We start from the raw sequence: 10,963 nt of genomic DNA, 5'->3' as shown, positions 1-10,963 counted from the left end.
CCACACACACCACACACCACACACACCACACACCACACACACCACACACACACACCACACACACACACCACACACACACACACCACACACACACCACACACACACACACACACACCACACACCACACACCACACACACACACACACACACACACACACAGACACTCTCTCTTTCCCGCGTGGCGGCGCAGGCCTGTGACCCCGGCCCCCGTCGCCTGGCCCCGGAAGGCGGGAGCTGCCCCCAGCCTGAGGGAGACCCCGTCTCAAAAGAAAAGAAATGAGGCCGGACAGCACCCGGGCGCACATTTTCCCTGCAAACGGGAGAGCTGCTCCTCACCAGAAGCAGTAGAATCTGGAGGACGAAGGCAGAAACCGCAGGCACTCCCGGAAGCCCACTCCTCGCAACCCGCTGCGTTTAACCCCGTCTAGATCAGCCCCGGGCCGCCCTCGGGCCCGGCACCCGGGCAGCGGTGGCACAGGTGTCACTGGAGGGCAGTTTCTAGTCCGTCCCCAGGCGTGCACACGGTCGTCAGCCGCTCGGATCTATTTATAAGTCAGGGGGCACTAACTGCAGGTTGCTCTCTGCTTTTTTTTTTTTTTAGTAAGTGATGAGAAGCACTGTGTCTTTTTCTTTTCCTTTTTTAAAGAGAAGATTGACTGATCATCTAAATGTACGTAGGACTGGGAGTACTGGCTTGCAGTCCTAAGGGACAGCTTTATATTTTTGCTTAATTGCAGCGGTGTTAACATTTATGTTATGCCATTTGCTGACTACCAATTAGGTTCAGTCACTGTATTTTGTCTCGTCCTCAAGCGAGTCTCCAAGGTATTACTAGACAAATTTTAGAGATCAGGTAGACTAAGCTTAGAGACGGTACTTACTCTGCTCTACCTCACATTTGTGGGACTGGTGTCAAACCCAGCCTATGCGACTTTAATGCAAGAACTTCATTCAGGACATTCTGTCACTCCTTTCCAAATTTCTTATTCCCTTGGAGTTCTGGAATGATTGGGAAGATATACCCAATATGAAATACCAGGTGGAGCCATGACAAAGAAATTTTCGTGAATTGTTATTTTGATTATTCTACTAATTCAAGAAAAAAGGCACATCCACATAAAAAGCAGCAGAGCAGAACCCTATGAAGGAATAAGAGTGAGCTGTTCCCAAGTTAATGCTTAATCAAAATTACCGTTAAACATTATTTAAGAATTGTCATAACTTGGTCAGGTGCAGTGGCTCATGCCTGTAATCCCAGCACTTTGGGAGTCTAAGGCAGGCAGGTCACCTGAGGTCAGGAGTTTGAGACCAGCTTGGCCAACATGGTGAAACACTGTCTCTACTAAAAATGCAAAATTAGCTGTGCATGGTGGCACATGCCCCTAATCCCAGCTACTTGGGAGGCTGAGGCACAAGAATCGCTGGAACCCAGGAGGCAGAGGTTGCAGTGAGCCAAGATCGTGCCACTACCCTCCAGTCTGGGCAACAGAGTGAAACTTTGTCTCAAAAAAAAATGTCAAAATTAGTGTTATAAGATATATAGTAATTGATCCAACATGGCAGGAGGAAGATAGTAGTTAAGATGCAACTGAGAGATGCCAGAAACCTAAGGCAGGAATATATTTGCATGTCAGCTCTGTGCCTGGCCAATCGAAACCCTTCAAAGTTAAAAAAAAAAAAAATGACGTTGAGGGCATGGACTTGAGGAACCCAAAAAGGGAATTTGTTAATAAAGTGAAGGTGATGTCAGTTAATTACTGGGGGAGTTACAGAAAAGGTATAAGGACTGGCAAGACATACCTTGGGTTTCTAAATGGATATCGTATTATGCATGTAAAGGGCTGTTGAATTATATGGGTACCTGTCCCATGCACCATATCCAGGCAATACCTATCCGCAGCCTCGGTAAGGAAGCTTTGTCACCCAGGCTGGAGTGCAGTGGCACAATCTCGGCTCACTGCAGCCTCTGCCTCCTGCATTCAAGCGATTCTTGTGCCTCAGCCTTCCGAGTAGCTGCGATTACAGGTACACACCACCATACCAGGCTAAATTTTTGTATTTTTAGTAGAGATGGGCTTTCACCAATGTTGGTCAGCTGGTCTTGAACTCCTGGCCTCAAGTAACCTGCCCACCTCAGCCTCCCAAAGTGCCGGGATAACAGACGTGAGCCACCATGCCCAGCCTAAATCTTTGAATCTTGATTAAAACAACCAGCCTGGATCCATTTAGGCAGGATTTATATTTTCTCAATCATAATTGAAAGCATTTTTTTAAACAAAGGACTATATAGACAATAAGGTTTAATTGAGAATGGCTTATATGGAAAGAGAACGTATGAAAGACTGCCTATATAAATATAGGAATTATTTTAACACATAAGTACATAAAATTCCCATTGCAAAACTGAATGTTGATGTTACCAGTTTCATCTTGCACTGGAAGTGGTGAAATCATTTGTTAGGTGTAACTAGGAAGCATCAGTCTAGTCTGGATTCTCTTGGGTGGTCATTCAGGTTTTCTGGGCCCATGAGCCTGATTCTGGGCAAGTCACCTGTACGAGTGTCAGCAGCTCTCTGTCTGAAATTGCTCCAATTCTGAGTCTGTATGTTCTCATTGAATGCATTTCTAAGGATATTTTCTTCCCAAATGCAGCCTGTGGTTGCAGCTGATCTGCAAAGGGGCATTTCCGAAACTGATCTGTGGTGTCCCTGTGTAGCACTGCACTTTCAATCTCAATAAAATTTCCCCTGTGTTCCTCTACTCCACCAACCATGGCATGAATGGAAAAGGCTGATTTTTTTTGACAGCAGAGAAAAGGTTCCAAAATTGCCCAGTGTCAAGGATTCTATGACACTCCCTGACTGTAAGATATGACCATTACCATGTAGAATACCTAATTCTACATACTGTTAGATGTGTTTTCAGAATTGTTTTCCTTTTTAAATCACTAGTAGCTAAAAAGAATAATTTTTTTTTTTAAAAACTGGAGACACCACTTTTATACTGTAGCAGGAAAATATTGACATATTCCCAAGCAAATGAGTAATGATTATTGGAATTCCTTTTATTTGCTCAAGTGCCTTTGTTATAATAATTGAGTATATAATAACTGATTCAATAAATAATGGAGAAATGTGTTGTTTAAAAAAACTTTAATTCATTTGCTGTCCAAGAGCATTAATCATTTTTATTTTGAATGGTTTTAAAATAATTATAATGCATTTCTCAGCATATTACCCATTCTTCTTTCTGAAGGGTCCCCAGTGCCAGTAGGTATAGATGTCCATGTTGAAAGCATTGACAGCATTTCAGAGACTAACATGGTAAGTTTCTTCATGGGATATTGTTGTTCTCAGCAGTGTCAAAATCACTAGTGTTTTAATATATCATTTAAATTATGTATGTTATTTATGTCTCCTACTTTGCTTAATAATAGAGTCGTGATTGCTGTGCTGTCTTCTATCCCCTTCATTCTACCCTCGATTACAATTCACTTTCCTTATCGACTCTTCTATTTTCCTTCTAATGGTTTTCCAGTGGTGGAACACTGTAGAACATCATGATATATTTACCTGTGTAGCAAGAATTGAGAATAATTGTCTAAAAAGAAGGATGACCGTACTATATGTGCGATACAAAATCCCAATCATGAGTCCTTACCCATAAAACAACAAACAGTTGAACCAACATTGACAGACTGCTTTCACATATGTCAAATGGTATTAATTTTGCTTATCTGAAGACAACCAGCAGCAAAGGACAAAGGATTATTCATGGGACTAAAAATTTAATTAAAATTTGGTCTGTTTCCTTATATTTTTTCAGAAATCTAAGAGACTGACATTATTTAATTTTGCAATGAAACATCTGTATTTTCATAGAGGAGTATTTGTTCAATGAAATATCCATAAACTTGAAACTGATCCCTTATCTTCAACCCTCCTAAATCCCTTATCTTCAGGCTTTCCTTATCTAAAACCTGTTAGCTGTTTCTGTTTTTTATGACAGAGCACGCCTTGCTTTTTTGTTTCTTCTTCCCATCCCTTAACCACTTTAGCTGTTTTTATGTTTTAATATTATCAACTGTAATTTTCCATCTCATTTTCTCTTCCCAGTTTAATACCACCTTCCTTGTTTACATAATTATCAGAGCCAAGTGATTTTAGGTTTTTCAAGTTTTTTGCTCTAAGAAAGAATAGTTAATACCATGGCTAGCTCATATATCCAAGCACCTACATATCTATTTTCAGATGTATTTCCTTTTTACTTACTCTTGTTCCATTAATTTGTTAATGTAGTTTCAGAGTTTGGTTGAGCCCCCTTCAGTTTGTTTTTCTATCCCAAATAAAGAGTTTCTTTTTCGCTTCAAAATTTCAACCTCCGTGTCCTTTTTGTCTTAGTCTGTGTTACTATAAAGGAATACCTGAGGCTGGGTAGTTTATAAAGAAAAGAGGTTTGCTTGGCTCCTGGTTCTGCAGGCTGTACAAGAAGCATATCACTACCATCTGCTCCTGGTGAGGGCCTCAGGAAGCTTCTACTCATGGTGGAAGGTGAATAGGAGTAGGCATCACATGGCAAGAGGAGGAATGGGGGTGGGAGAGATACTAGGTTCTTTCAACAACCAGTTCCTAGTGGCAGGGTGAGGAAGAAAGGGGACTGTCATGGGAAATAATTGATAACTTATTCATTACTAAGAAGATGGCTCCAAGCTATTCCTGAAGGATCTGTCCCCAAGAGCCAAATACCTCCTGATATGGTTTCGGTCTGTGTCCCCACCCAAATCTCATGCTGACATGTTGAGGGAGGGACCTTGTGGGAGGTGATTGGATCATGGGGGCAGTTTCCCCCATGCTGTTCTTGTGATAGTAAGAGAGTTCTTATGAGATCTGATGGTTTACAAGTAACAGTTTCCCCTGCACGTGTTCTGTCTCTCTATCTGCGGCTGCTTGTGAAGAAGGTGCTTGCTTCCACTTTGCTTTCCACCGTGATTGTAAGTTTCCTGAGGCTTCCCCAGCCATGGAGAACTGTGAGTCAATTAAACCTCTTTTCTTTATTAATTACTGAGTCTCAGGTAGTTCTTTATAGCAGTGTGAAAATGAACTAATACACCTCCCATCAAGCCCCATCTCCGACACTGGGGATCAAATTTCAACACAAGATTTGGAAGGAACAAACATTCAAACTTTATCACTTGTTCTTACCTAATGGCTATGTGTCCTTATATTTAAATTGCTTTTTCCATCTCATTTAATTCACCTCAGTTGCTGTCTTCTCCATCATCTTCTTTAGATCCACCTCTTTTGTTCTCTGTCAATACTACACCACCTTCACGTATTAATGACAAAGGCCCTAACTGGAACCTACTAGTAAGATGCAGCTTATGAATATGTTTTGGTTTGGTTTCAATTTTGGATTTGGTTTAAATTTTAGTTTTTTTTTCTCCATTCTGCCAAAAGTATTAAACAATTTAATGTTTGGGCCAGGAGCAGTGGCGCATGCCTGTTTTCCCAGCACTTTGGGAGGCCACAGCGGGCAGATCATTTGAGGTCAGGAGTTCAAGACCAGCCTGACCAACATGGTGAAACCCTGTTTCTACTAAAAATACAACAATTAGCCAGGCATGGTGGCACATGCCTGTAGTTCCAGCTACTCAGTAGGCCAGTCAGGAAAATTGCTTGAACCTGGGAGCTGGAGGTTATAGTGAGCCAAGATTGCACCACTGCACTTCTGCCTGGGTGACAAAGTGAGACTGTCTCAAAAAAAAAGGAGAAAAATCAATGTCTGAGTGTCTCTAGATAGGGCCTGTCCCCTCCAGTTTGTCCTGGAAGCCATGCTTGCTTTTCTTCTCTCGATTCAGCCTGCTTCTTTGACTAAAGTTGCCACCTGGTCCTTGGAGTCATTAGAAATTGCAACTCTTATCCGGATGCTTATTATCCTCTGCTTTCTACTTTAAAGATGGCAGTCTGCTTTTCTGTTTGTTTTTCTAATAAAACCAACAGAGTACCTCTTCCATTAATTGGGAGAAGTTATTTTCTTTTCAAACTTCATTTTCCATCTGAAAAGATTTAGTTTGTTGTTCATGCAATCTACTCTTGCTGGCTATTTTTCTGTATATGAATCCTTGAATTTCATTCCATTTTCTAGAATATTTTACATGTGTATCCTTAGAAACCTTTCAAAAGCTTTTATATATGCTTTGGAATAAGTATTGTTGATACATAAATTGTAGCATATATAGTAATTTTCAGAGTGTTAAATTTTAAAATTTAGATTCTATGTATTATTTTTGTAATAATGCAAATACCACAATTAAAGATAAAATGAGAGAGACAGAAAGTGAACAAACACGGATCTGCTAACAGAGCAGGGCCTAGAAAACATCAGTCACTAAAATCAAATCATCTTTTCATCTGTATCCTTAATTCATATTTTAATTTTTAGCGATTCCTCCAAATCACTAACTGAAAGAAGTTTAGGACACATAAAAGTTCTAGAAAGGTCTAAACACAATCTTCTGTGACCCATTACACCTTGTTTCAGTCTGTGAACTCTCAGCTAATGGTCTGCCTAGTCCTTATCATTGCCTAATTCAATGTTTATTTCAATTCAACATAGGTCTTAAACATTCGTTTTGCCACTCTACACCAGAAGGGAATATCACTCATAGGACTCACTCCTCAAAGAAGACTGGTTTATAAGATTCTGATCCTTTCCTACCCAAAGTCAGCTCCTGCTGGTACTTCCACCAAGCCTGTTGTGCTCTGAGAACAAGCTTTAATTTCCCCTGTCCTGGCATCATATTGAAGTCATTTCTGAATGACCCCGTTTGCACCTAAAATCCTTATTGTCTCTAACCAGCAGCACCCAAAACTGGATATCACCTTTACTCCCTGAATAAGGTTAGCTTTGCTAGTCTGTATCAGATAAAACTGGACTGGATTCACATGCCCAGTGTGAAAATGCTTTCTCATTGTCAGTGAGTCACCCTTTTTCCCTAGTGTATGTTTGGTTGGTTGGTTTTGCTTCTCATTTATCATGTTTCTGCTCTCTCTTGTCCACCCTAACTTCACTTTCGATCCGTCTAAGTTTTCTCTCATTCGCCTTCCAGAATGCTGTTCGGCTTGCTCCCGGTGATTGATAGTGCCGGCAAGTAATGACTTGCTGTATCACAAACACGCACCCACGTCTGCTATTTGACTCCATAAACTCCGATGTTTGCCTAGTGACCTTCAGATCAGACCAAGCATCTAATACTAAGTATATGCTTATTAAGGCACTCTGTGCAGTAACCCACACAAGTCCCTGTATTATGTTAACGAATGAATCATTCTGTTTATTTGCCCTCACCCTAATCCAAAATTACGCATGGCTAATGTTCCCAGATTAACCCAGAGCCGTAAATCAATATAGCTCTATTCTGAACCCAGAACAAACTAGCTCATAATTAATTGGTGACTCATTCAGAGTTTACTGAAATGTATCCTTTGTATAATAAATGCCAAAGTCCTAGCATATGCACTAGTTCGAGAAAAATTTGATTATCATTGGAAAATAAAAACTAGAAGTAAGCAGTTGTGAAATAGTAAGAAGTTATTGTGGTTGTCCAACAGACAACAATTTGGATGAAGCTAGGGGAGTTTCTATTCAAACAGCCAAATACTTGGAACATCTAAGAGCCACACAAAACTCATATTATTAACTGAATAAACTTTTTTTCTACTGTAATGCTAGTCAGTTTTTTCCTTTCATCAATACATTCTTACAATATAAGAATAAACATTAACAATTCAAATCCCTGAGCCATACTGAATCAGAATCTCTGGGAACTAGCTTCTGGGAAATGTGCCATTTCTACAAACTTCAAAAATTATTCTTTGTACACTAAACTTGGAGAACCACCATTTTACAATATGCTTTCTGTCTCTCAAGCTGAGGACAATTCCTGATTCTGTCCCAGGACTTCTGTCAGCTTGCTTTACATGAGTAGCTCTAATAAACACTTGAATCACATTTTTGTGGGACTATAGTTTATTCGATTTGGGAAAACTTCTTTAACAAAAGGAACATGAGCATCAATACAAAAATCAATTTTAAAAGTGAATATTTATTTATAATGAAAAAAGGAATGACGATAAAATAATGGACAGTAAAATAGTAAAGTCTCAGGTTCCTTTCTTCTGAGATCTCTTTAGGCGATTTACCGGAATGCTTGCACAGAAATGCTGCCCATTTATAACCTGGTTCCCTTTCCGCAACTTGAATATTCTATTATAGCTCCCAGAAATTCTCAACATTCACCAGAGTTCATGTGAAAGAGAAGCTGAAGGCATAACCTCCTTAGCTTCATCCTAGATCTACCTGAAACTACAGTGTTAGCCATTCACTTGTAAGTCATTAACACCCATGAGAATGAGTCCTGGGACTAACAGTGTTGAGTGGTCATCCTGAACCATATTCCTACTGGTTTTGATTGGTCTCTTCTTCTCTCTGTCTAGGACTTCACAATGACTTTTTATCTCAGGCATTACTGGAAAGACGAGAGGCTCTCCTTTCCTAGCGCAGTAAACAAAAGCATGACATTTGATCATAGATTGATCCGAAAGATCTGGGTGCCTGATATCTTTTTTGTCCACTCTAAAAGATCCTTCATCCATGATACAACTATGGAGAATATCATGCTGCGTGTACACCCTGATGGAAACGTCCTCCTGAGTCTCAGGTAAGGAGAGCTGCCTACTGCCTTTGGCCTTCCTGTACTGCCACTGTCTGAACCAAAACTGATGACTCTCACTTCAGGTGAAACTCACAATGTTGCTGTCTAATGTTTCTAGAGATTGGGACACAAGCATATGATGTGATTTTCCCTAGTTCTAACATCCAGATTAAAATAAAAATGATTTGCTGTTCTGACTATAACCACTCTGGGTATATGTTGGTTGGACAGATAGTGAAGCTGAATTATGGAAATCCTAAAATCTGGCACACAATTTTATAGGCAAACAAGCCTGCTTTTCCTCCTCACCAACTCCATGCGAACGCTGCACCCCACCAAGCAGTTTTGGAACTTTGGATTAGTTACACAATTTTTCTTAATTATCTCCTTTATTTTTCATGGGAAATCACAGCTATCATTCAAGCTAATACCAACTTGCTTTCTTTTACTTTGCTTTTAATTTAAAATGTGCATTCCAACACTTTGCTGTAACAGCGCTTCCTTTTAAATGTTCCGTATTTTCTTTTAGTCACATGAGTCCTGTGCATGTTGAGTGGGTTATCACAGGTAATTACTATAAATGTTTGGTAAACCCAAGCAACTCAGCTTTTTTTAATGTCCTCTAACCTTAGAAACATTCTAAAGTAGGCTGAACAAATGATAGATATCCCTGTCCTAACTTCTGGAAACTGTGAAGCTTATCATATATGACCACAAAAGAAAAAAAAAAAAAATGGAAAGAAAGGAAGGAAGGAGAGAAAGAAAAGGATCCTTGCAGATGTGATTAAGTTAAGGATCTTGAAATAGGTTAGAAGTCATCCTGGATTTTCTAGGTGGGACTTAAATGCAGTCTTAAGTATTCTTATAAAAGAAAGGCAGAGGAAAATTTCATGCATACAGAAAAAGGGAAGACAATGTAAGCCAAAAAATGCTGGCAGCCACCAGAAGCCATAGGACACATGGATTTTCCCCCAGAGCTGCTAAGAGAAGGGCCTTTATGACACTTCGATTTCAGCCCCATGATACTGATTTCAGAGTTCTGGCCTCCAGATCTGTGAGAGAATAAATTTCTATTGTATTAAACTACCAAATATGTAGTAATTTGTTATAGCAGCAATAGGAATCTTATGTAGATTCTTTTTGCTTGTTAAAATACCTCAGCACAGAGCTGTTGCCAAGCATTGTATATGTGCTGTCAATTTTTTTTTAAATGCAATTAAAGGAAAATATCACTTTCAATTTTTTTTTTCGGGGGGGTGTGGTAGGGAAGAACAGGGTCTCATTGTGTCATCCAGGCTGGGGTACAGTGACACAGTCTCAGCTCACTGCAGCCTCTGCCTTCTGGGTTCAAGTGATTCTCCTGCCTCAGCCTCCCCTGAGTAGCTGAGATTACAGGCACCCACCACCATGCCCAGCTAATTTTTATAGTTTTAGTAGAGACGAGATTTCACCATGTTGGCCAGGCTGGCCTCGAACTCCTGACCTCAAGTGATCTGTCCACCTCGGCCTCCCAAAGTGCTGGGGTTACAGGTGTGAGCCACCATGCCTGGCCTCAATAGGACTTTTAAATCAGGAGTAGCATAGGACTCATAGGTACTGGAGTCAAGCCTCAGTAGGAATCAGGAGCAGAACGGCACTATCTGGACAAAGAATCACCCATTTTAAATTAATTTTGGTGGGGGGAGTAATGAATTAACTCAGTCGATTTTTCTTACCCTGCACTTTCCAGAAAATATTTGGCCCTTGCCAGGCTCCTGTGGGGTAACCTCTAACCCCTTGGAATATCCTAACTGATGAGAGTATCTTTGTTTACTTGGGGGCTGGGGACTGAGCCCGATAGTTTCTGCTAACAATGTGATTTTTAGTGGAGGCTTTGAGCCACTGGATATCAGCTTGACCTCTGGAAGGGCTGGAGACTAAGGTCAGCCATGTGGGTTGGCAGTCAGTACTATGTGGCTACTCTCAATTAAAAGCATGGATATCAAGGCTTGGGTGAGCTTCCTTGGTTGGTGATGTCCCAAGGGTGTTGTCACATATCATTGCTGAGAGAATTAAGCACCATCCATATAACTCCATTAGAAGAGGACAACTGGAAATGTGTTCCTGGTCTCTGCTGGACTCTGCCCTGTGCTCCCTTTCTACTGTTGGTTTTCATCTGTGTCTTTCCATTATTATGTAGGTAGCCAAGAGTACAACAGCTTTGCTAGGCTCTGCAAGTCCTTCTAGTGAATCTCTGACCCTGAGAGTGGT

The 10,963-nt window shown here is 40.6% G+C and overlaps 1 protein-coding gene across 1 annotated transcript in view; it reads left to right on the top strand.

The window, feature by feature from the left end:
• GABRR3 (gamma-aminobutyric acid type A receptor subunit rho3) overlaps positions 1-10,963 on the top strand; it is a 74,947-nt gene that overhangs the window by 16,592 nt on the left and 47,392 nt on the right. The window contains exons 3-4 of the mRNA XM_032276665.1: positions 3,256-3,323; positions 8,496-8,719. Of these exons, the coding sequence (XP_032132556.1) occupies positions 3,256-3,323; positions 8,496-8,719 (292 nt within the window). The remainder of the gene's footprint in view (positions 1-3,255; positions 3,324-8,495; positions 8,720-10,963) is intronic.

The sequence above is a fragment of the Sapajus apella genome, unplaced genomic scaffold (genome assembly GCF_009761245.1).
Source record: "Sapajus apella isolate SASKATOON/1434 unplaced genomic scaffold, GSC_monkey_1.0 scaffold8, whole genome shotgun sequence".
Lineage (NCBI taxonomy): Eukaryota > Metazoa > Chordata > Mammalia > Primates > Cebidae > Sapajus > Sapajus apella.
Note: the sequence above shows the minus strand (reverse complement) of the source record. Positions and strands in the feature narration are given on the sequence as shown.